The sequence below is a fragment of the Mercenaria mercenaria genome, chromosome 6 (genome assembly GCF_021730395.1).
Source record: "Mercenaria mercenaria strain notata chromosome 6, MADL_Memer_1, whole genome shotgun sequence".
Lineage (NCBI taxonomy): Eukaryota > Metazoa > Mollusca > Bivalvia > Venerida > Veneridae > Mercenaria > Mercenaria mercenaria.
Genome location: NC_069366.1, coordinates 34208462 through 34236002, shown reverse-complemented (window position 1 = coordinate 34236002; position 27541 = coordinate 34208462). Strand labels below are relative to the sequence as shown.

Here is a 27541-nt window from a genome sequence, read left to right as displayed (position 1 = left end):
TATAGGTATAATTACTCCTTTCGACCACGCCTCAGGATAAATACAATTATCAAAAATATGGTTAAACATAGTACATAGATATGGTGAAATAAATGAATTTGAATCAATAAAAAAGTCAGCAACGTTTTGCTCAAAGTCGCAACTTTTATACCTATTTAGCATCGATATAGTTTTTTGTACTTCCTCTATTGTAATAGTACTATCTAAACATTCAATATTGACTGATTCAGACTGAGAAGTCGACGCATCATCAAAATTGAGCTGACTATTCACATCATTCGAAAGTTTCGAAAAATGATCTACTAAATCATTTAAACCAATAGTACTTTCACTTTTGTCATATTTTTTAAATTTATTTTATTTTAACAAGTAACTTTCTTCAATAACTATCCAGGAAAAAAAATAAAGTACTTACCATTATTATAATGAGAATGAATTAAGCTGCTACAAACTACAAACTTAGATATCCTACTTACCATTTAATCATCATTTAAAACTGAAAATCACAGAATAATTCGTAAAGTCGTGTATTGATTTCGTATCAGTAACAATTCTACTTCAACAATATAACATCAGTAACGGAATATATTCTTGGTTAAGGTAAGTTAAATATGTAAGGTGTTCGTTTCATAGTTTAACACAAATTTTAAAGTATTTAAGCGAAAAATGAGTAAGATATTGTGTACTGGTGTCGATCGCACAACATAAATGCACATCAACGGCAATGAACAAATCACAATGTGTATAGTAAACTTAGAATAACAACAACAAAAACTATTTTAATATGTCCGTCATTCTTTTCACACCACGCTGTTAGGCTGCTAACTTCACGCTGCTACGCCGCTAGGCTGTGCTAACTTCACGCTGCTACGCTGCTAGATTGTGCTAATTTTACACCGCTGTAAGACTGCCAAGTTCACAGACATCTAAAAAATACTAATTAATTTATTGTGAGACTGAATAGCAATGATGAACAGCAAAATATATAATCGGATCGCAAAGTGCAAAACGCAAAATATTTTTAAGTTTGCAATTTAAATAACAAAGTGCAAAGCCTTAAACGCCAAACAGAAAAACATATTTCTCCGAAACAGAATCACGGTTGAATATGATATTTTTTAACTTCAATATGCAAAATATTTAACAATTTGAATGTAACCATAACACTGTTACAAGTTTAAAGTTACTTTATTTAATTAGATACTTCTTTACATCATTTCATCAGTCTCTAAATGATAACGTAGATTAGTGAACCAGTAACTCCTTAAACGCGTAATCCAGTAAACTGGTAAACGTACAATCTCGTAAACATGAGATCTCGACCTGAAACATGTAAATAAACTACTGGCTAGAAATGAGTCAGAACAATAACTATCAATATCATTATATATAATACATATATTATGTCTTTGTCGGCCTAAACGGACAATATTGAATCCAGCTCTTCTTATAATGTTCAACAAATCATTTCAAACAAAGTTCATGATGCGTACATGTACAACATACATTTACTGTGTAGTATGGACAGTGTACTGGTTCACTGAATAATAATATCACAACTATTTACATAATAAAGTATTCTAAGAAATCATTATACAATGAATAAAAGAAATAGTTCCGTCTTATATTCCGGGTTCACCAGTGCTGCTCAAATGCCTTTTTTTACATGAATGATTAATCAAAAATACAATAGTTATTACAATAACAACTTCTCAATAGATATAATTGTTTACCTTCATCCAAGAGATGAATGTCTCCACTTTACCACACTGGCTCACTCACTCGTGGCGGTACTGTGCTGGTTAGTAAGACCTGAAACACAGAGGGCCAACCACCATTATAGACATGCAAATTAGAGTAATTAGATGTAGACAGCGGCAATGCAAACCGAGTGACAGAATATGGACTCCAAACCCGAACGCGGAAACCAATGACAACTTGAATACTGAACAACATAAAAACCGTACAACAGCAATAATTACAGGAAACTGACAAAGCAATACATTCTAAAATAACAGATACATACTTCTAAATGCTGCACAACATCTCTAATATTGTCTAAGGCCCCAGGATGGAACAACAGGGTTCCCAGAAAACAGTCCTGCCCCTTTCACTATCAATCGTACAGTCAGCTGATCCATTAAACTCCCGCTACACTAGTAAAAATTACAACGCTGAACCCTAAACGACCAATCACTACTTGTTTTGTACATAATTTTAACCTTTAACCTCTGCAGTACTACTAAATACTGTATGATTACGCTGTAAAAAATAACACAATCAAATTCGGTGTAGCGTGAAACCTGTAAATCATATTATTGACATTTTAGATTAGAAGCTACTAAAATTCAACCCTGCTACATGAATATTTTGCATTTTGCAATTAAAATTGCATTTTAAGGAACAATGTCAATGTTTTAGAGATACTGCATGACCATTACAATTTACATCTTGAACAACAGATTAAAAATTCGTTTTGCAGATCTAAGTGCAAATTTATATATAAACGTAATTGTTATTATTATTACAAAACATGTATTATTGTTCCTTCTCATGAGAAGGAACACTTATGGTGAACATGTCACACTTGACTGAGCAGGTAATGAATACAAGGGTATCATCAAAGGCATCCGAATTCCAGTAGGCGCCGCCATTTTGTACTCATGCAAATTCATTAGAAATAGCCTCTTTGCCAATGTGTTTTTACGCATCTTTAAGTCAATTTTAGTGAAATACAACTACGTAATAAACAGACCTCCAAAAAACAATAATTTAGTTTAAACTATCTAACTCCTAAATCTTACATGTCATATTGTAGAATCGAGATTAACTAAATGAATATTCATCATCTAAAAATAGACTCCCGCCCAAAAATATCATCTACTATTATTCTTCTTGGTTGCATTCTTTGCTGCCTTCAGAGGTTCTTTTTACGAGTTTATTTCATACCAACTTTATTACTTTGACATTTTAAGTATAACCATCAAAACAAAGTTATTCGATATTTTTTACTTGTCTGTGAATGCTATTGCACGATACGTACCATGAACGGATAACATCATTTCAATTACTTCCCTTGTTTTTATCTAGAACTGTATAATGCATTTCTTCACTTTACTGAGCTATACATATTTCGAACTTTGTAATTTCATGCCTTTTGATTTATTGTTTTCTAATTTTTAAGTTGTGAACATTTTGTACGCATTTTTTTCAAATCCATCAGTTTGTTGGTGCCGACTTATATAAAAGCCCTTTTTCTGCTGGTTTAATGGTTCTGGAGCTATATCCATTCATGCAATGCAATTACTGGCATATGGCAGATCTTTTCTTCCATTGTATTGCTAATTAAAACAGGGAAACATACGACTAAATTATGATCTGTGCCACTAGCACAGCTGTCGACATTGATTCCCGAAATTTTGACAGAGATATGGTATTTATTATTGTCCGGTAGGATCGCTCATCAAAAGGTGTTTTTTTCTTCTTTTTTAAGTTAAATAATGTTTGTGTGAAATAACTTTAAGTATTCTTATAATGAATAGATAAGAATGCACGTAAACTAGCAAAACACATAGTTCATAATTATTTTATTAAAGATCCCTTAAAAAGAATATTTAATATGTTCTAGAAGGAACCTTTTGGTAAGCTAAATCTTGTTATTATTATTATTATTATCATTATACCAGTTTTATACAGCGCCCTTTTCATGTTCAAAGACGTTCAAAAGCGCCTCACATATAGCAAACGCAGCCACACAGGGCAAATAAAGGGCAAAAACAAGCATTTGAAATAACAGACTTAGCTAAGCAATTACTTAAGTTTTTTCGTGAAATTGGGGCCAGGCCTCTAGTTAGGTGGGAGACACTAAAAAACGCATTTTCAAGCCATTGATAAATTTGTAGTCATACCTATAAGTTATAAGCTTTTGTTTTGTTTTTGTTTTTCTTGTTTTTGTTTTTCTTTGGTTTACGTCGCACCGACACAATATAGGTCATATGGCGACTTTCCAGCTTTAATCGTGAAGGAAGACCCCAGGTGTCCCACCGTGCATTATTTCATCACAATCGGGCACCTGGGTAGAACCATCGACCTTCCGTAAGCCAGCTGGATGGCTTTCTCACATGAAGGATTCAACGCCCCGAGCGAGGCTCAAACCCACATCGGTGAGGGGCAAGTGATTCGAAGTCAGCGACCTTAACCACTCGGCCATGGAGGCCCCTTACTTTTAAGCAGTGTTAAGGAAAAAGATAAGGATGAAATAAATACATACACTGAGACACTGTTATTCAAATTGCAATTAACAATTAAAATGTATACATGTATAATCATTAAATTCAAATTATACCAAATACGATAAAATGAAAAAGTACAGACATTGATAGTTTGAATTTTTACAGCGTCAGTGCTTGACTTTATTGAAAAAAAATTATGTTCCTGATTCATATTGATTAATTTGTTTAAGGAGCACTTTCAGGGGCAATTTCTGGCTAGATTTTGCTTGATAGTCATGGTTCTCAGCAAGTTCGCGGCGTGTTCCCAGCAGCTATACAGTTCGCGGGATGATCACAGCAACTTATTCGCGGAATGATCGCAACAACTCGTCCGTGAGAAACTTAAAGCTACTTGTTCCCCAATCTGAAAAGTCTAAATAATACCATCTTTTTTAAACAGAAACGCAATTCAATACATGTTTAACCACAAAAATTAAAAATTTGCAATTGTAAAATGTACAACTGTGAAATGGTTGCAGTTTGCAATTCAAATGAGAAAGCGCAAATGAGATCGAAATGTTAAATTTTAAAGCCTGAAAAGTCTGAAACTGCTTGCTCAAATTGATATCTAACTTTTGTGCATTTAAAGGCGATCCAACCACGAGTAGACGTAGGCCACCGTATGAAGAAATTTGACGTGTACTGTAGTATTCTATGGAAGGGGATATCCGCCACTTCACACATTATAGTAGTTGATATTTCTATATGCAAATTCCTTTCCCATGTTGCTGTTCAGAAGTGCATTATCCCTATTTATTTGTAAATTGTGATATTTTAATTATAATGCTACTGTTTATGTTGTAACCAATGAAAATTAAAATGATTCTAATAATTCAGTCATAAGAATTCATTTGCAGATATTTTAATAATAATTAAGTACTCAATTTGCTAACTATGCCATCAATGTGGAAACCATTGAGTCAAAATTGATTTAAAGGACTTTATGTGCAATTATACTAATTATTTTTTAAGAATTTATTTCGCTAACTTTGTCATTTTAAGTATGCTTAAAATGGCATTGATAAACTTCTTATTCCTATATTTCTATTTTCAATTTTGTTTTGATTTGGTCATATGAATGACATTTGAGTCATTTCAATTGTATGTTGTGTAGCAAAATTAGTTTCTTTGCGCTAAAATGAACCCTTTTAAGTAAAGGGGAATAACTGGTAAAACAGTAAAAAATAATAAACGCTCCCCGTACCGGTGTGGACAATATTTTATACTAAGAAAATAAGTCCGCCTGCAACCGTTTCATTCAAAGATAAAGCTTAGGTTATTCTGAACATTTAAATGATGACCCCGATATAAAAAAAAAACAACATAGTCGTAACCAAAGAAACAGTTATAGCTCAAACAGGTTAAAGTTGGTGTCTTTTTTTTTCGACTTAGAAAGTGTACCCGGTCGGGATTTTCCGATGGACTTTGGTTGGTCCCCAAGTAGATCTACCAAACGGTTTGCCTTGACCCGACCCCTAACCCTGACCTTAAAAAAATAACCTCAAAAGATGAGGAATATTCCTGCCGAAGAAAGCTGGTTTCGTGCTGGACCTTGTTTTGGGGTAGATAGAAAATGTTTTAGCGGTTTTCAGCGGTCTTGGTGTTGTAGAAGTTAAATCCGTTTGATGACACTCTATCATCATTGGTCAATTTTTTTATGGAGGATTAAAGATGGCGACCAAAATGGCGTCTTAAGCAAATGATTTAAGTTTATTCCACATTCAGATAACACATATTTAATCAAACAATATTGCCATCTGATAGTTCAATTTGTAAATAGATATTTTTCAGAATAAAGTGTTTAACAAATGTTACACATATTTTCATAGAAATGAAGTGTACGTTACAATACGTTACCAATTTGTTACCAATAAAGTAAGTAATGTCTAACAATAAGTTTTCAGTCATATAATGTGCATTTCCAATGCTTGCGACAATTATATTATAATGAACAACAACTTTGGAAAAAAATGTATATCATGAGGGTTCACCATTTATAACAGAAAATTACGTTACCATCATGTATTGTTAGATGCAAAAGCAAAGACTTAGTATTCATATAATTATTTGCCAAAATTAGTTATTTGAATACACTATTTACAAGTTAATAAATACAGCGGTGTTATAATTACAGATGAATTAGTTCTGTTTTATAATAACTCAATTAACATTACACTACGTTACTATTAAAATTATATATAGCATTTGCATTAAAACATATACAACAAAACAGTTTGACTAGTGAATAGTCAAAGGCATATATTTGAACTAGAAGTTGTAAATTGTAATCAGCCTAGTTTCAATTGCACATATATCATTAACATGAATTCAGTTAAACAGTAACATTTATAAGGTTTTAAGTGCCATATGATTCATACATATTATATGGAAAATGTATAAAAAAGTAAAGTGTCTGTTTATTATAGTGCACCCCTATTGAAAAAGCCAGCAAATTTGGCTTATGAGACACCTACATATATTAAACAGCATTACTTCCCGATTCCTATTTTTAATGCCAGGCACCAGGCAGGTAGGCAATCGGTATCCATTATTTAACTAGCTGGTGGCCCACCAACCCAACCGGTCTCTCTTTAGTAATAAGATCAGCCTATGACATGGCTCGAACCTTCGACCTCCCGATTGTGGGGCAGATGTCTTATCCATTAGGCCACCACAGCTCGGTACATGACAGAAATGACAGGCGCGCACTGTTTCATCTACATCTTGCAGATAAACAAGCCAGCTGACTATCGCAATCACATTTGATCAGTTGAAATATTTAGGGTGACGCGAGCGCTACGCTGTCTTCTTTCATACGTTTGTCACTGCTTCAACTTTTTCCCATCCAAATAATGATGGTTCGAGATTAGGAGGCTTTGGTTCTAGAACGCTTTTCTTTCAAATGCATGTTTGCAGATGAGCAGGTTTTACATTCTGTTCAAACGAATCGTTTGTGTGAGGCGATGAAGCGATTTTCGGTGCCGCAGATCTGATGTTCCTGCTTAGAGGCACACACACGTTGACGTACATCTGCTATGCTTTCGAGGTCCGTATGATAACCATAACACTTTGCAATAAACTTCGTACAGACTTTCATAACAGTTTCGAAATCTGACGTCGGATCGCCAACACAAGCCAAATGTGCAGAACCGGACCGCAATATGTTCACAGCAGTTCCTTTTTCAACTCTGAAATGACTTGCAGTGCTATCACAACTGGACAAAGCATGTGCTGCCAGAAGGTCAGATATTAAAGCTGAATACTTGAACGCTGTTGCCTTAATGTCCACTGACACACGATCTCTTACAGACGTCTCCATTATGATGTTCTGTGTGATCCCTTGTTATACATAGTGGTACAGAATTAGTGCAAATACATCAGTATCATCGGATATTATGTACATACATTGCCAACAGGTTTCAACAGTCATCATTGATGGTTCTGCCATATCTTATGTAATACGTTGGCCTGCTATTGGGACAATAGGTGTTTATGTGAAAAGTTTCTGAAAGTACTAGAAACGCGCGACAGACAGTAGAGGACTTCTGCATTGTCGCTACACCAAATGCCGCTTATAATTCAGTTGCCACCACAGAAGAACATCATAACAGTTGATAGCAACAAGAAGCAACCAATACAGCTGATAGTCTAGATGACTTGGAATCGTACATACTTGCTTGTACAACTATTAGGTGAAAGCTAGTTATCATTGGACAAAACAAAACATCAACAGAGATTAATCTGAACATTAAGATACAACGTAAAGATTACAACACACAAAGAGGCTGATAATATTTTGGTACAACAAATATCGTGCAAGATGCGTCCATAATATCTGATGATACTGATGTATTTGCACTACTCCTGTACAACTTTGTACAACATGGGCTCAAACAGAACCTCATTATTGAGTTATCTGTAAGAGATCATATGTCAGTGGACATTAAGGCAACAGCGTCCGATCATTTAAGAAATAATAAGTTCTCAAGTGTGGTTTATCGTAGAATAACCCGTGTTTTGAGTTCTTATGCGTAAGAATATATCACGAAGGCCGTAGGCCTGAGTGATATATTGTTTCGCATAAGAACTCAAAACACGGGTTATTCTACGATAAATCACACTTGGGAATTTGTTATTTCGATTCTAACACGGCATACTAGTATCAACAGTACTAGTGTTAGAAAAAAATGGTAACTACTTTTTACGACCGTGCTACGCACTTGGATCGGATGACGTCATTGCACGCGAGTGGTTTATTGCAGAATAACACGGGATAGATTTTGCTCTACATGTATGTAGGTTATTCGCTGGTCGTGTTAGAATTAGCTATAACACCTGACCTTCTGACAGCACATGCTTTATCCGGTTATGATAGCACTGTCATTTCAGAGCTTGAAAAGGAACCGTGGTGGAGATATTGCGGTCAACTTCTGCACCTTCGATACTGTCATGAAAGTCTGTACGAAGCTTATTGCAAAGTTCTATCATACGGACCTTGAAAGCATGTGAGATGTACGTCAACATGTGTGGGCTTCAAAAGTATGAAAATCACCTTCTGCGGCATCGAAAATCTTTTCATTGTCTCCCAAAACCGAGTCGTTTGAATAGAACATTACTTGGATGGGGAAAAGTTGAAGCAACAAAATCGCTTAGTAACGTTAAGATAGAAGACAGCATAGCACTCGCGCCACCCGAAATACTTCAAATTATCAAATGTGATTGCGAAAGTCCACAGGCTTGCTCATCTGCAAGATGTAGATGTAACAGTGCGTGTCTGTCAAGAACGAGTTTTTGTGCATGCATGGGAAATGTAGTTTGTAACAACCCTCAAACAAAACAAATGTAGGTAGTTGGAGTATAGCAAAGCAAAGCTTTCAGCATTCCCAATCTAGTCACAGTGCAGTTTTGTGATCACTACTTAGTCAGTACATTGTTGATATACCGAATGATAGCAATTTGCTATAATGGAATTTTGTGTTATTGATAATGTGACCCGCGTTTATGCAAAAGAACATATTTAGTCACACCATTGCAGTTTTTAGCCCAGTCAAGACAAACATTTTGTATATTTTATTATACATTTTCCGTATAATATGTAATAATCATATGGTATTTAAAACCTTATAAATGTTATTGTTTAACTGAATCTACGTTAATTATACATATGTGCAATTGAAACTAGGCTGATTACAATTTACAACTTCTATTTCAAATATATGCCTTAGACTAGTCAATCTTGTTTGCTGTATATAAATGCTATTCATGTTTTTAATGGTAACGTAGTGTAATGTAAATTTTGATTGAGTTATTATAAAACAGAAGAAATTAATATGTAACTATAAATTTACTGTATTTGTTAACTTGTTTACAGTATATTCAAATAACCAATTTTAGCAAATAACTCTTTGAATACTAAGTCGTTTCTTTTGTATATAACAATACATGATGGTAACGTAGCTTTCTATTATAAATGGCGATCTCTTATGATAAAAATTTTCTTTCCAAGTTGTTGTTCAATATAAAAAAATGTTGCAACCACTGAAAATGCACTAAATATCTGACTGAAGACTTACTGTAAGACATTATGTATATTTTTGGTAACAAATTGGTAACGTATTGTAATGTAAACTTCATTTCTATATAAATATATGTTGCATTTGTTGTCCACATCATTCTTGAGAATATCTACTTATTAATGGAACTATCTGATGGCAATATTGCTTGATTAAATATATGTTATCTGAATGTAGCATAAACTTATCATTTGCTTAAGATGTCATTTTGCTCGCCATCTTCAATCCTCCATAAAAAGTTTTGCTCAATGATGACAGGGTGCCACCAAACGGATTCAACTTCTACACCACCAAGGCAACTTAAAATAGTGAAAACATTTTCTATCTACCCCAAAAACAAGATCCCACTTGATCTCGTTACGACGAGAAGTCGAAAATTCCCGATAGTTCCCAATAATAATGCACTTTGTTACATTTTCACTATTCACAATCTCATTTTTCAGCTCTTAGACTCCCAAATAAAATCATGGACTTATTTTCCTAAAGGGTTTAAAATGATGGACACACCCAGGCAAAATCCCGCAAGGGGTTACGCAGTCGATAATGCAAAAGGTTAAGGTCAGATTCGAACATTTTTCCTCTCATCCCAATGGTCCGGGTGCCGGATAATTATGTCCCTGATATCGAATTTTTGAAATCGAAATTAAAGTGTCAAAACCTTTTTTTTATGGTAGGGTTTGTCATTTTTAGCTAGATATTATTAGATACTACACAATAAAAGACATTCAGAACCCCCTAGTTGGGTCAAACCGGTCTCTAGAGGGGTTTGGGCCCCGGGCCTGAAATCAATTTTAAAAAATGTCATTTTCAATCAAATATTATGACAAAAATACTAAAGCTATCTTAATAAAAGTTACGTATATTTGTAGAACTTTCCAATATTATTTCATAAAGGTAAAGCACAAGATTAAAATCCAATCCTAAGGGTTGCCCGGGCTCGAACATGGGTTCCAGGTCCAAAGGTAAAAAGAAACACATAAATACTACAATACCTTTTTTATCTAAAAATATCTTTCAACACTTAAAGTAACAAGGTTTGGTTTATATCTATTATTTCTATGGAAATAAAAAGTTTCAGGTGAGTTTTGTCAGTCTGTACTATCTCTAGACTTGCTATAGGGACCGTATAATCGAAATTTTTGTCGCATTTTTTTTTTCGAAAATTTCATCAATTTTATTTTATTATAAAAAGCGTTAGGAACAAGATTGACATTTCTTTTAACAAATAGTTGTCATTTAAACGAATATGAAAGTAATTTTTCCCCGACGGACACGCCGTCGGGAACATTTGCAGAGCTTTGGCATTTTTGGCTTGTAAATTATTAGCCGTAAAACAAAGAAACGTGCTTATATAATCGTTTTTTTTGCGTTATCAAATATCTGTAAATAAAAACTTAAAACTTGTGTTTTCTTTTTTAAAAAAAATATAATATCTGAAAGGTTGTAACAAAAAAAATCTGTTTGTCCGTCTGTACGTAATTTAGGATAAAAGCTGTATTCTGTACATTTCCGTTCGAAAGAATTCCGTGTTTTTCATTAACTTAAAATTATGTAGAATGTTCCAAACACGAGATATTTTAATGAAATTACTTTTATAAAGTAAATAGAAACAGTGTCTAGAAAGATATGTAACTTGTACATATTTCCGTTCACGGTTATGTCGGGGAACCGTCTCAAATTGTACAGTTTTTCGGGAAAATATGCATACTTCATAATAAAAATAATTATATTGAATTTTGGGATGGACCTTGTCGCAAGAACCATAACCAATTGTCCGATTTTAATAAATAATACCTTGTTGCATAGGACAAGCCCGTAGCAACAGGAAGCATGCATAATCGGGTCCGAACACGGTGACTAGGGGTCAAGGTCATAGGTCAAAGTCTGGTCACATTTTGAGACCTGTACTGAGCCCTGATGGCATCAAATGGACTTGTAAGTAGTTTGAATGTAAAGCTTAGACATCTACCAACATATCCATATATAGTATAGGTAGGTTCCCGTGATGTATAGACTCGAACAAAAGTCAAAATCTAACACAGTGTCAATATCCACTGAACTTCCGTACTTTCAATTGTTACCTCTACTGACACCAGTGCCAACTCAGGTACTCGAAAATCGTGTTATTTTGTAGCCAGGACCCATATCTAGTCGACGATGCAGAAAACTGGTACTTGTTTTGGCCAAACGGGATTCAGATGGGTCCAAAGCCTTCCAGACATGGTAAAAAGCCGTATTTTCTATGTTGGAGGCATACCTTGTAACCATATATGACATGCTCTGACCTCTAGGGCAATCCTAGGTACAAAAACTTGGTCTCAATCGAGAATCAGGACTTACACCTATACAATTATATATGATATATGTATATATCTTTGGCATAAAGGCTCGAATCCGATCGAAAATCTCTCAGTTATGGTCAAAATACGAAGCTAGAAGACAAAACGGTGTCCTCATTCGACCCTACATACCTACACGTCCATGTATGATACATGCATATATCATGGTCATAGGGGTTCGAACCGGGTTAAAGCCTTTCAAAATTGTCAAAATTGAAATGTATCCTAAATTTGAACACTTCCCGACGACCTTAAATGGCCTGCTTTGACCCTTATGGGTACGTAAGATATTCAAACTTGGTCTCATTCGATAGCCAGGACTCATACCTATACGACCATGTATAATATATGTATATTTCTTTGGCATAGGGGCTCAAACCCGGTCGATAACCTTTTAGACATGGTCAAATACGGAGTTAGAAGACCAAATAGTGTTCTTATACGACCCGCCCCGACCCCTAGTGCGTTCCAATATACTCGAACATAGTGTCAATCGATAGCCATAATCCATAACTACACATCAATGTATGAAACGGGCATTTGTTTTGGTGATACAGGGTCGAACTTTATTGAAATTCTTTGCGACATGGTCAAAATATGCAGACTTTCTAAGTTCGAACACTACCTTGTGACCTTATACGACCTGCATTGACCCTTCGGGCTATCCTAGGCACCGGCAATCTTTAGCTAGGACCTATGCCTACAAGACCATGTATGATTCCTGTATATATCACGGTCAAAGGGGATCGAGCCGGGTCTAAACCCTGTCAGACATGGTCAAAATTGTCATATTTCGCAAGTTTGAACACTTCGCCGCTGTGTTTTTCACGAGGTGAAAATGGACGTTGCACCGGAGAGGGAGCAGTTAATAATTATACGGCGACCTTTGTCGTAATAATGACTGTTTCTCAGCTTCGTTTTATAACGTCAAAATTATTATGAGAACAGCCTTATTTTGTTGCAGTCATTATTATGACAATTATATGTTTGATAATCAACATTTCATTGCGCGAATGATGTTCGTTTTTATCAGACACATAGATATGATCATATCTATGCCTCTGTTTTTTTAAAGTACTGTTGATGTATCTAAATATAAACAATATTTTGAAAATAACAAAAATGTAAGAAGAAATTGAATTTGCAATTGTAAAACAATCAACTCAATTTAAATTAAAATATCTGCATTTGAACTTGTTTTATTAATTCATTACTGAAACGTTTTAATATTTCATTGAAAACACTGACTAGTGTCATCATTGAAATGATATAATGTTAATGTACATACAAATATGGATAATGCATTTATAAAAACCAACATGGGAATTGAATTGGCATATTAAAATATCAACTAGTAAAATGTGTCAAATGGTGGATGTCCCCTTCCATAGTATTTTCTATATATTTCCAGATTTTTTTTGGGCACTGTTCTATTAAAACGTAAAACATGTCAAGAAGAAATAAAAATCTACTGAGGAATCCATGTGCAGAAGGTATGTTTAAGTGTTCTTGTCTGAGTTTGTAAATGTCTTATTGTATGCCAGACTGTCCGAATTACAAACAGGTTGTGCGAAAGTCTAAAAGCCGATAAATCATATTCATTGCTGTATGGAACTGTGTAGAATGTTGAATTCTACATATACCGTAGATCAACATTTGAGCCGCGCCATGAGAAAACCAACATAGTGGGTTTGCGACCAGCATGGATCCAGACCAGTCTGCGCATCCGCGCAGTCTGGTCAGGATCCATGCTGTTCACTTTCAAAGCCTATAGCAATAAGAGAAACTGTCTGGATCCATGCTGGTCGCAAACCCATTATGTTGGTTTTCCCATGGCGCGGCTCATTTCTCTACATTCGTCTTCTCTTTATTTCATTAAAAACATGCGCAACATATAGTTGTTTTTGTGATGTGTACGAGTCGTATCTATAAAATTATCTAGAAGTTTTACATAAGGGGAAAATATGTTGGTTTTCCCATGGCGCGGCACATTTCTCTACATTCGTCTTCTCTTTATTTCATTAAAAACATGCACAACATATAGTTGTTTTTGGGATGTGTACGAGTCGTATCTATAAAATTATCTAGAAGTTTTACATAAGGGTAAAATATGTGGTCATTTTATATTGATTCAGTTCTGAAGAGGCAAACACGTTAGATGTATGGTTTATAGTAGTCAGATTATGTTACATTTTTAGAAAAATATGGAACGCCGGAGCTGTCTTATGTTAGACGAAGATATCTTCTTTATTTAGAGTATCATCTTCTCACGAAGCTTGTTATATAAATTGTCTTACCTTCTCATTGACCACACGGTTTAAAGCAACTTCAGTTAAGGAAATGACATTGATAGTGATCAGTTATGGAAATGAAACTGATAGTGATTAAACAAGTTGAAATATGAACGAACTCTTACATGCCTTCTTGTACATTTTAGCCTTGGTGTATTTGTTTGCTAGTTTTATTATGCCCCGCCTTAAAATGGGAGGGTGGGAGCATATAGTATTACCCCTGTCCGTGTGTTTGTTTTGTTTATGTTTTTGTTTGTTTGTTTGTGTGTTTGTTTGTGTGTTCGGGAAATGATGGTGTGTGTGTCCGGCTCATAACATTGACAAGCATAATTCGATTTCAGAATGATTTGACAAAAATAATAAGCATGGATAGACAATGTGCCATGCGCAAAACCATTTCATTATCTCAAAGGTCAAGGTCACAGTCCTTGGTTGAACTAAGCCGATTTTCACTACAAAAGTTGTTTTCGTGTCCGGGCCATAACCTTAACATGCATGGTCTGATTTCAGAATAATAAAATAATAATGGATAGACATTGTGTCATGCGCAAAACCATTGTACTAGCTCAAAGGTCAGGGTCACAGTTCTTGGTTGAACTTTTCACTACTTATATAGTGATAATGTGGTCTTCGTGTCCGGTCCATAACTTTGACATGCATGGTCCGATTTCAAAATAATTCGACACAAATGATAAGCATAGATAAACAATGTGTCAGGCCGACAATCGTTTTACTAGCTTAAAGGTCAAGGTCACAGTTCTTGGTTGAACTTAGCCAATTTTCAAGCCCACAGAGGTGACGGGAAAATGATTCGACAGTCAGCATCCTTTAATAAATCCGTCATGCACCGTTCTGAGATGGCCATCATTGAATAAGAGCATAATTTATCTCACTTACATGTAATAAATGCAATCACTTCACTGAAAACTAAATAATTTTATATATATTAAAAATATATGTATAGATAAATCTTTTCGCGAAACTTTCTTTTTTCTTGAAAACAGAAATTGCCTTTATAATTATCTTTATGCAGTACTGTGCACTATTTTGACATACAGTCTCGATAATATTTTCACGGAAACGTTTCCCTAAATTCACAAAAGACTATTTAAGTTTTCGAGAAAAATATTGTGTTTTCATGAAACTTTTATGATTATCGTATGCCACCATAGTACACAAAGATATTATCCAAATAAAATTCAAAACGACATTTTAAACTACGGAAACATACAAGTGACATGGTCGATATTTTTTTACTTAAATGTGGGAACGACATAGTAATCAAGGTATTCTCAATAACTTGTGGTTAAAACTTATCAGTTAGAGATTATTTTTAGTAACTTGTAGCCACAACGTACTAACAGGAGTTTATTTTTACATAATTTATGTATGAACGAATAATACACTTACGGGACAATTCAATGTAAAATAATTTTTATTATTTTATTTTTTATTTTCTTAACAGCAATATCGTTAAATCCAAATCAATTATTCTTCAAAATGTCCTAACAACAATATTCTCGAGTCAGACTACTACAAACAGACTGAATAGAGACAGCGACTATGAAACGCTTACTTCATGCTTTTTAAAAAATGTATCTTGTATTTCAGAGAATCTCCCCAGTCGGTCAACAAGTCACGAACCATGCGAGAATTTTCAGCTGATCTATTTACCGGAGTTCGACATAAGTGAGGAAATACTAGATAAAAAGCCACCAATTCGGATTAGAGACTGGTAGAAATTCGACGTTATAAATAGATCATGACAGATTAAAATGACTCGTTCAAAACAATCCTTCAAAAATCTATAAGATGTTGGTACTGTGAAAATGAATTACCAGTGGTACAAACTTAATAAAGTTTGCAAGTTTCCTTATAAATAACCAAAATTATTTTGCATAAAGGATTAAACCATTGCAATACTTTTGAAATAAATGAAGAAAGTTAATATTTATCCTATTTATTACCAAGACCTTACACTTCTTTTCACTGAAGTTATCAGTATTCAGTGTCATATACATTCTATGCCACAACGTTTTATGTGGAAATGAACATGTTGAAAATTTTCCCGTAAACTGTGCATTGGCGAGCAGCGAATTTAGCAAACTGTCTAAGAACATTTTGTTATAACACATTTTTCAGTGAACTGTTGACCAAAAACAAGTTTAAAACATAATTGTATTCTCTTTCATAATGTTTGAGAAGGTATGGTGCTAGAAATGTCTGTGGCTGTGAATACACGATCAGAGTGCGACTGTTAGCAGACGACAAATCAACTGAACTGGACGTTTGGAACTTTGAAGATACGCAAGAGGAATGTTCCGGCTGGAAAAAAGTAGGAAAGGTTTATGGTTACAACACACTAAATAGCTGTTCTTCTTTATTATCCCCGACAAGAGTCGGAGCGATATAGTTTTGGCGTTGTCCGTCCGTCCGTCCGTCCTTCCGAGCCCACATTTGCATACTTAAGTGGCTATAGGAACAATAGGTAACTTTACTTTTTCTTTGATGTCATTCATTCCGTAAGGCTTTTATGTGGTATTTTTCTTTTACGTGGCTAAAAGAACAATAAAGAGAACAAAAGAGTAGCTATTAAATACCCATATGTAGGAACGTCCCTCCGTCCGCCCGGAGCCATATCTAGGAATTGGTTGGGAATATTGAAGTAAAACTTCATATACATATTCACCACTATGAGGTTATGCGTCCCGTCAAGTTTCAGTCAGATTGCCCAAGTAACACCAGAGTTATGGCCCTTAGAAGGTTCTAGTGTTAACTATACAGGGTACAATAAATATGGCAATTTCTGTGTCGTAACTTTTGATATATTTGACCTTCGACTATGAAAGTTTAACTGAATTTAGATCACCATAATGTGTTTGTGCACACACAATTTCGTTCGGATTTCTTTTGTAACTTCAGAGTTATTGCCCTTTAATTGTATAAAAATCCACATATTTGTACATAACAAACTTACCATTTGGTAGAATTTCATTACATTTCTAGCATTCTTTTCCATGAACATTTATTATAAACATGTGAAGTTGTGTACCCACGCCAGGTCGTTCCAGTTAAACTTCAAGCTCACATTTCAAATAACTCCATTTAATTATAAAAGCTAAACTTATTACAGTAAACATATTCCATTCAAAATAATTTCTTTAGTCAGGATCAACGTAACATATTTGAACATATATTTATTATGTACACTTCAAACATTTGTTTTTCTGATAACTTGATTTTGGCTAATGAAATTATTTGCTTCTTAGTAACATCCTTAACTTTTTGCCGGATATATATTTTTGCCATTCCTCACCAGAAACCCTTTCGGCGGGGGATACAAATTCATCGAATTTGCTTGTTCTATATAAAATTGACATAAGGACCCAATTTAAATGTCTATAACTTACATTTTCTTGAACAATATTGTCAGTGCTGAATAAAAATCAAAAGAAAAGTGGGCGTCATGTTTGATGCAAGAAAAATATTCTCAGTTAAACACACAAACTGCAAAATCAGCTAAATATTGAGAACCCAAATCGTACTGGTGGTGTATGATCTATGTTTCTATGAAAAATTCTGTCATGCTGTTATTTCATTATGAAAATGCTACCTACGTTTCAAGCAGAGATCTGTCACGTGATTATAGCAAAATATTGCAAAGAAAATATGGAATATAGCTCTACAAATGCAAAGGGCTTCGCTATCTGTCTCTGTCTCTCAATCTAATCTGCATATGTCGCATAGTTGCTGTTGAGATTCAAACGAATTCGCGTCATCATCGTTTACGACTGTTACGGAGTAAGAAGGAAAAAAAAACAACAGAAAAGTTAAAAGTGGTTTACACTGACTCATTTTCAGGTGAAGCACGTGTTTCAAGACTATCCACCAGGTGTCCGTTACGTAGAGTTTAAACATGGCGGGCAAAATACAAAGATCTGGACCGGACATTATGGTGCCAAAATGACGAATTCTGGAGTTTTTGTCGGCAAGAAAAGGGGCAACAGAAAGAAAAGGGTGAGTCTGAGTTACTGTTCTTACAGGCACTCTAGATCTAAAAGAACTGTGTTTTTAGTCGTACTAATTTGCATAGATCATAGGTAAGTGCCACACATTAATATTTTGATCTAAACTCTTTCTTATATTTTTACCTCAGTGGCCTTAAAACATTCGGGAAAGTGTTGTAGCTTGTTTTTTACAGCCAGTGAGTTATATACAATACAACTTTTTCAGCCTTCGAGGATACAGCGATAGAACTTTTAGTCCGTTTGTATGAACAAGATTGCCTGCAGCCCATATTAATGACCCGATTTAGTTCATACTCGAACTCAATAATTCTTTTGGCAAAGCCTACATATAAATGACCTTGCCCCTAATATGACATTCACCTTCAAACTTTAAACCTTAATAAACAACATAAACAACATTTTTTGGTCCTACAACCCACATAAATTACTCAGTTTATTTTCTACTCACAATCAACAAACCTTATGGCAAGACCTACATATAGATAGCATTGACCTTCATTCGTCCATACGAACCATATTGCCTGCAGCCCACATTAATGAACCGAATTTTGTTTGTCTGTCTGTTTGTTTGTTTTGGGATTAAAGCCGTTTTTCAACAGCATTTCAGTCATGTAACGGCGGGCAGTTACCCTAACCAGTGTTCCTGGATTCTTCACCAGTACAATCCTGTCCTTCCTAAGTAAATGCTAACTTTCCCACATGAATTATCAGAGATGGAGGACGAATGATTTCAGACTCAATGTCTTTTATCAAATCGTCACGGAGAGCATACGCCCCGCCCGGGGATCGAACTCGCGACCCCGCGATCCGCAGACCAACGCTCTCCCTACTGAGATAAGCGTGCGGGTAATAAACCGAATTACATGTAAATCATACTTGCACTCAACAATCCTTGTGGCAAGACCTACAAACTGACATACATATAAATGACCTTGACCGTCATTATAATGACCTTAATCTTCAAAGTTAAAAAAAAAATAACATTTTTGGCGCTACAGTACGTTAATGGCCCCATTTCGTTCTTACTGACACTCACCAGGCCCTATAGCAAAACCTTCAAACTGGCCTATATATAGATGTCCTCGACCTTCATAATTATGATATTCAATCCCAGAAAACAACACCTTTTTTCATACACCCTTTGGCATGATTTTGTGTTTTGAAAACGCAGCTCCTTGTTTAATCTAAATTCAATATGTATATGAAATATTCTGTTCATATAACACATGTGTGCAAACATATGAAACGAAAAAAAAAATGCAACAAATTTCCAAAAGCCGTTGTGACATCTTATGGTATGCAGATTAATGTTGTTGTTTTTTTTGTTTTCTGTGTTTTAGTAATTTATTTTTGATGTGGCATGAAACCTGTTGAAGTAGTTACGTTAACTCATAAAGTTTATTACGCTCACCTAATGCGTATTTACCTTACCTTGCAGGCTGTGCGAGAAAAGCTTGGCAAAAATTTGCTTAAGAATCCATGTGCCGCATGTAAGATTTTTTTCTTTCTGGAAAATAGATAAAAGGTGGTTATCTTCAAATTCCTTATAACTTTTTAATAAGTTTTATGACATACTAAGGAAGAGCATTTTAAAAACACGTTAATGTAGGGTATGTCAATAGATCCTCGTCATATCACGCGCATTGTGTCGAAACCCGTCCTGATTTAAGCATATTCAAAAGGTACTGAAGAGTGGACACTCCCTGGTCATTTTATACGATCCCCTGTGTCTATCTTTAGAAGGGCTTCGAAAGATACCTGAATTAGATCTGCACATAAACACCTAGACTAGCTCCTAGACTATGATACATCTTTTTACATTTCTATGATTGATTGTAGTGAACTGAGTCAGTCTATATTCTATATCCAATATCACAATGGGATAATTTTAACATCATTCCTCTGTAAAAATCTCAAATTTAAAAATGGATTGGCTTTTGTCTCTACGGAAATGAATTCGATAAAAGGGGGAAAATGTACAACTATATTTATTATCAGTCTAGTAGCTGGTCTTCTATACACCAACCTCGATAAATAATAGCTGATATCTGGAATTTTCGAGTTAATAATTAATTAACCCCCCACCCACCTGGCACCGATTCGCGGTCGTTATAAACAGTACTTCTTCAAGGATTTTTGTTTTTGGTCATTTTATTAGTGTTGCTCCCCGACTGGGAGTTATACGAAAGAAAATATGATTTCAGTTCGACTAAAGCTTGTGCGGTTAAAGCTGGCATAGAGGTGATATGCCAGTCACACCGTCCGGTTTTACCGTTAACTGCCAGTTGTCTGATATACACATCGTGGCAAATTGTAGATTAACGCAGATATTAAAACACAGTGATGTTTATAAAAAAATAATAAAATCTTTCTTTGAAATTTATCAAAACGTGTGCTTTTCCCATGCTGAAATTATAATTTTACAGCCAACTTTGAGGGTTGGACTATTGTCAGTGATGGTGGGTGGGCCTGTGAGGAGAAGCCATCTGGGTGTAAGCCAGTCAAAGAGGCTGAAGGTATACATTAACTTTCAAATCGTATCTAATGCATCTATAAATGAGCCGTGCCATGAAAAAACCAACATAGTGGGTATGCGACCAGCATGGATCCAGACCAGCCTGCGCATCCGCGCAGTTTGGTCAGGATCCATGCTGTTCGCTTTCAACGCCTATTGGAATTAGAGAAACTGTTAGCGAACCCACTATGTTGGTTTTCTCATGGCACGGCTCAAATATACATATAACTTGTCTTTTCTGCTACAGCAAATTACCATTTCTGTTTAGACAATGACTAGAGCTCATTTCCATCAACGATTAAAATATTAGACTTCTACCATAAAAGGCTTAATTTCCTTTTTGCTCTTCGATTGTTAAATTATTACAGATAATACTGAAACTTTGCACGCATGAATGTGCGTCATTCAGCTACAGACAGCTCAGAAAAAAATCCCATTTGTATTTAAGTATAAATAAGTTATGTCTGATAGAATCTGTTTTTCTTTTTGTTTTAAAGTGACTAAACCACACATTGTGAATTGATCATATTTATTTTTTGAAAAATAGTAACGTTATCTACTCAAGAGTTGCCATTGATTCATTAAATGATGTTCTTTTTCGTAAGCCGAATCCAGACTTTATTTTACGTTATCCGGATAAATGACGTTACGCCGGTACTTACGGTTTATAAAACATGCAGAAGTACCTTAATATTGATGGGAAATATTTCTCCCTTTCTTTTAATGTCCCCAGGATGCATCATTTCGTGTTTTTTATTGTGTAGGTGAATCCTGTTGGTCGACCTCTTACCAGGACTGTGAGAAGAAGCAGGTCATTGACCTCGATTTTGAAGGGTTCGATTCTAACTACATGGATGAAATTGGACCAAAGATCAAATTGAGCGAATGGTAGCTACTTGAGATCATTTATATAAGAATGCCCAACAGATTGTTTTTGTTTTCTTTGCCTGTTTCTTAACATCTGCAGTATTATAGTTTTGTGTATCAAGAAACTTTTAGCAACACCCTTACTAACATTAGTGAACTGCTGGACTAAACGATTAGGGAGGGAAGATGTAAAAATTGGTATAAATGAAAATTTTTTAATGTGATAGGTTCGGATCGCGAGGATATGCGAGTTGTGTGTACTGGTTAACAGTTCGTCTGCTGAATTCTGATATGAAAATGGTTTACGAAAAGACGTTCAAGGAGACCAGAGTAGCTGAAGCTAAAGGAAATTGGTATAAGGTAGGTACATGTCTGTCCCCCTCGCCTCTGTAGATTCGAACCCTTTCTTGGAGTGCAGACTTTTCCTGTGAGGAAGTCATCAAACTGACTTACGGAAAGTCAATGGTTCTATCAAGGAGCCCGCTTGTGTCTGAAATATCGTCTATAGGGAAGCTGGAAGTCGTCCTTTGACCAATAAATGTGTCGGTGTGACGCTAAACCCATATGTCATTGAAAGAAATCAACGAAGATGGCCGGCGCCCCGACATAGTAATTTGCTTCCGGACAAAAATAAATTAATGCATATTTTCCTTCTAACAAACTCACTCCATTCTATAAAAATAACTGTTACAGGGTTTGTATTTCCGCTAATGGAAGAATTATAAAAATGTTGAAATGAAATTCTAAGATCCTGTTTCAATTGCACGGAACATTTACATGTATCTTCCGATATTGAATATTTATTCTTGTAACATGCACTCATTGGACGGTTTCTAGCTGAAGCATTTATACAGTTTTACTTTTTTGCTGATAAATTGATGGTTATTTGTTAAATAGGAACCACTATTATCATTTTACCTGATAGCCAGGTCAGTTTATGGTCATGTTAGGATTCGTCTATTTTAATTCTTATTCTATAATCAGGTTGAAGGGAGTTTTGGAAGCTATGGGCCCGGTGTGCGTTTTATTGAGTACTCGCATGGCGGTCGTGACACGTGCTATTGGGCGGGAAATTTTGGCGCTAAAATCACTTGCTCGTTTGTAGCAGTCGTTGCAGAGGCAGAAACCTCGCCTTCATCAGATGAAAACTGAGAGCAACAATTCATGTGTTTAAAATGATTTAAATGTTGATTTACCCATTGATGAAGTGACATTAAGATTTGGCGTTTCAGTAATTCCAATATCGTATTTTGAACTTATCTTCACGTACATTTTACTTAACTCTTATATTTGCTACTTTGAATTTTGATGCAAAATTGAATGTTTTTTCAGTATTTATGTTAACTTGAGAAAATATTACTCTTACTTTGCTAGTATTACTTAGTTCTACTCTTTGTTTAAATAGATAATAAATATTTCTTTGAGTGTACACAAATAAATAAGAATCCATTTTGGATATAGTCATACATTACTTCGTGTTGGGATATAGTCATACATTACTTCGTGTCTCCATTTTACACATTGAAACCTACGGGTGAACATTTCTGCCAACATATCCTTATTTATGTATACTTAGGACAAAATCTCAACCTTCTTACCAATAAAACAAAATAATATATTCCTTTTGAAATTGTTACTTGTCTGTTTGCTGTTTACGTGCGTGCGTGCGCGTGTGTGTTTGCATTGTGTACGTGCATGTCTGTGCTGCTGTGGTTTACGGCATAGGGAGACTACGTTTTAGCAACGTGTTTTTCCTTATGAATATTCATCCTTCTTTTTTCCATTTTTCCACTTCCCCCCAACACCCGAACCTTTTATCTACCCCTTACCCCCACCGCCACCTTTTTCTGCATTTTGCTTTTAATTAAAATGTACTCGTTGTTGGATTTTTGATGCAACCCGTCTACAATATTTTTTCCGTTACAGCTTCATTTTGTTGTGGGCCTAGTTTGCGATGCATGACTCTATGGCTGTGTTTGGGGCGTTTGTGCCTTCCGGGAAATCTACCCTTACCTTTTATCTTTTACTTGTGCATATTCTTATAGTTTTAGTTTCAAATTACAATATCGTGACAGTTTTTTGTTTTAACCCGGAACAAATCAGCACCTTTTATTGCAACATAATAGACATGGAAAAAAAGCACTTCATGAAACTATGGTGAAAATGTAAAAATTTGTATTGTTAAAATCCGTTATATCCGTACAACTTACATTTGTATATAATAGTGCACATATTGTCTTAACGTATTTTCTTCCTACAATGTTGCTTCTTCAATTTAAGTTTACAATTATTTCCGTATTTTAATAATAAGCTGTCGATTCGGAAATTGGGCAATTGTAAGGAAATATATCTTCTTAAATTGTTTTCTTTCTGATACATGTGATATTATATCAGTTAGGCTATATATTGTTATTTCTTTTTCCCGCCAAACTTTCCTTTCTACTCTATAATATCTCGCAAATGGAAAGGAAAGTTGGGCTGGATAAAGAAATAGGACTGATTACCCCAAACAGGAAGTGACTACTCAGCATTACGAAATGTAGTTCCATGCTGCTGATGGAATCTAGTTAAATGAGTCATATGAGGATGTGGCAGTTATATTTTTGGCTTAAGTTTTATCACTTATTGCATTGAGAAAAGATCTAGACCATTTTTATTGTGAATTTCCAGGTTTTAGTATCTCATTCATTCAGAAAATGTCTATATAAGCGTAATTGCTAAACGGCTATTTTCATAGGTCCTGAGCATTTTTAGAGGGTGATGTTTTTCAGAACAGATTATTTTTCTTATATGTCACATAACATGTCAATATTTTATTGATAAGAAGATATATTTTACTAAATGACTACATATTGTTTTAATATCATTGAAATGCTCTTAAGTACTGAAAATGAGGTCTCAAGATTTCACTTTTTATATGAAATAAAGAAGGAACTAAATTGACCAGTCACCAAACGTACGGCCGCTCTTAGATCACGTGGTCTGGAAATGCTAAAACCTTTGACAAACAAGATTCAAAATGACGGATACGATAGTGCTAGTATGATTTCCCTTAAGATGTTGGAAAATTATAATGCTAAAATGAGTTCCCTGAAGATGTGGGAAAATATTTCTTTCATTACAAAACATCATCGTATACGGAAATAACACTATTAATGTTAAAGAGGTTGCGGTTATTCGACATTCGAAAGTCAAATATTTTGCTAAGGCCTTCGAGTTGTAGTTTTCTCCACTGTATACTGTATCTTCCTACTTTTTCTCAAATTCTGTACTGTATTTTCATATGTTCACAAATTCTATACTTCTTTTCAGCTATATTTCAAAGTCTGTAGTTGTTAAAAAGAACGTTTTTTAATGTAACCCGCTCAAAGAAAATACTATATAAGCGTTGCATTTTTAAGGCAAAATGAACGTATTGAACAAATTTACGTTCGGATTAATGTACTTTTTGTCACTTTATTTACATTTCGTTAATTCTTATAAATTTTTATATGATTTATTTCTTCATTTTAAATTTACTTAATTTCATTTTTAATAACTTTTAAATTTGGAAACCAATATTTACACATAAAAACAACAATATTGATTTAATGACAGGATAAAATGAGCCGCACCATGAGAAAACCAACACAGTGCGTTTGCGACCAGCATGGATCCAAACCAGCCTGCGCATCCGCGCAGTCTGGTCAGGATTCATACTGTTCGCTTTCAAAGCCTATTGCAATTAGAGAAACTGTTAGCGAACAGTATGGATCCTGACCAGACTGTGCGGATGCGCAGGCTGATCTGGATCCATGCTGATTGCAAACGCACTATGTTGGTTTTCTCATGGCGAGGCTCAAATATTTCCTATATTTTAATAAAAAAATGAAAGGATTAAACACTACTGTATTTACCTTCTTGTTGCGTATTGCTGCACCGTCACATTTAAACTTTGAAAATTCAAATTAGGATAGGACTTTCTAATTTTACAATATGGTTCTACCTTATATTCTGTTTTAAAGTGTCTGTACAATCTCAGCTAATTATTTCCTACTCCACTGACAACACTAAATTTGTTCAAGTCATAAGACCATTTATCTCCGAGTATATCCACGAGAGGCGCTGTAATACTTTGCTTACGGTCTATACTAGAAGAGGAGGAACTAGAAGAGGGGGAATGAATAAATTTTCGAAATTTAAACTGTTTTACTGTGACCTAAAAGGGATAGAATTAGCCAGAAATAAAAAATGTTTTGAAAGAGACCAAGAGAAAAATAAGATAAGATAAAAAAAAAAAAGAGAAAAAGAGAAAAGTCTAAAAGTTCAAATCAGAAATTAAGGACATATTTGAAGAATATGATAGATTAATGGGGATAAGAATAGCAAAACTAGACAAAACATTTTTACGAGTTCTAGAATCTCTAAAATGCAGTTGATGAAATAAATTCTGAAGTTGGTGATACAAAAAGTGAAATGTCAGAGTTAAAGTCTTAGGTTCATGAGCTGGAGGCTGTTGTTAGTTTTCAGGATCAGTAATTAGAAAATAGAGAAAAATTCTGTTCCGACAAAAACCATGAAAATGAAAAATGGATGAATTGGACAGTAAATCATTAATTTTAGAGAAGCAAGACAGGAAATACAACCTTTTGTTTTATTGTTTTGCTGAGTAGAAAGATGAAAATCTGATGATCAAAATGAAAGTCTTTAAGTGCAAAATACGGATAAATGAAGAGGTGGTTGCAAATGTGGTTTTCAGACAGTTCTTACTAGTCATTTTCGCCTCAAAATTTAGTGTCATCAAACCGATGTTTCACTCAACGTTTATTGAACGAAAACAGTTGAAAATGGCATTCCTAGGAGTAGCATCTTTTTGTTATGATTTTCGAAGTTTCTAAATTGTTTCATTTCATGAAATTGCTTTCAACATTACCAACGCCATTTCAAAGGAGTTTTCACATTTACAACGAAATGCCACTGTAGTTTTCGATCTTCAGTTTCCTTTATGTTTCATAAACTGTGTCCCCTCCTAACGGAAATTCTAATATTCTCTTAATAATACTAGCCTCTCTATGTCCTTTCTCTCTGAAATAGATCTTGTTACAATTTCGTTTCAATACGGGAAAATTTCATTATTTTACGAATCTATTACGATGGGCACTTTACATTTATGATTATGAGAGCTTTGTACTCATAGTGCTGCCCTGGGCGTTCCTTTCAGCTTAGCGCCAAATCAAAGGTATCTACGTCTAGCGGAGTCTATTTTCTTTCCATAGAGACATTTTAGAGTTAAATACAATTTTGCAACCATCAGCAGTATCAATTTAAATTAAGCATTTTTTCGGGCCTTTGTACATTTCCTGAATAAATAAGATTGAGTCTTTTTTTAAACATTTATATTCATCTGGCAATTTAACATGCACATAGAACATACTAGGATTTCCAAGAATGAATATATTTTCTAAAACGAAAACTAAATGATTTAATTGATTTCCCTAGCTCTTTCCGGTCGGTCATGTCTAAAATATTTCCAGACGTATTGGAAGCCAGTCAAGAAGGAATTGGCCCTGCATTCATCTAAATTAAGCACACATTTGTTAAAAAACCTTGTGTTACAGGATTTATTTCGAAACACCATTGCTAACGTCGAAGTCTCAAGCTGTTAAATAGACCAATTA

The 27541-nt window shown here is 34.8% G+C and overlaps 1 protein-coding gene and 1 long non-coding RNA gene across 2 annotated transcripts; one reads left to right on the top strand and one right to left on the bottom strand.

The window, feature by feature from the left end:
• The first annotated feature begins 428 nt into the window (after positions 1-428).
• LOC123549190 (F-box only protein 6-like) lies at positions 429-24190 on the top strand. Its single transcript, XM_053545594.1, has 9 exons — positions 429-600; positions 13595-13676; positions 16086-16209; positions 16680-16809; positions 18336-18491; positions 19941-19992; positions 20929-21018; positions 21782-22244; positions 22869-24190. The coding sequence occupies exons 2-8, from the start codon at positions 13631-13633 to the stop codon at positions 21907-21909; spliced, it is 726 nt and encodes a 241-aa protein (XP_053401569.1). The 5' UTR covers positions 429-600; positions 13595-13630; the 3' UTR covers positions 21910-22244; positions 22869-24190.
• LOC123527743 (uncharacterized) lies at positions 1159-2347 on the bottom strand. Its single transcript, XR_008371315.1, has 3 exons — positions 2027-2347; positions 1734-1812; positions 1159-1323 (listed from the first exon to the last, which is right to left on the bottom strand). It is a non-coding gene; the product is annotated as an uncharacterized LOC123527743 (long non-coding RNA).
• Positions 24191-27541: the final 3351 nt, after the last annotated feature.

Excerpts from the sequence above, each read along its gene's own strand:
- LOC123549190 (XM_053545594.1), top strand. The coding sequence starts at position 13,631 with ATGTCAAGAAGAAATAAAAATCTACTGAGGAATCCATGTGCAGAAG. Across the intron at positions 18,492-19,940 it reads GGGGCAACAGAAAGAAAAGG|GCTGTGCGAGAAAAGCTTGG; the intron begins GTGAGTCTGAGT and ends CTTACCTTGCAG. Across the intron at positions 19,993-20,928 it reads TAAGAATCCATGTGCCGCAT|CCAACTTTGAGGGTTGGACT; the intron begins GTAAGATTTTTT and ends ATAATTTTACAG.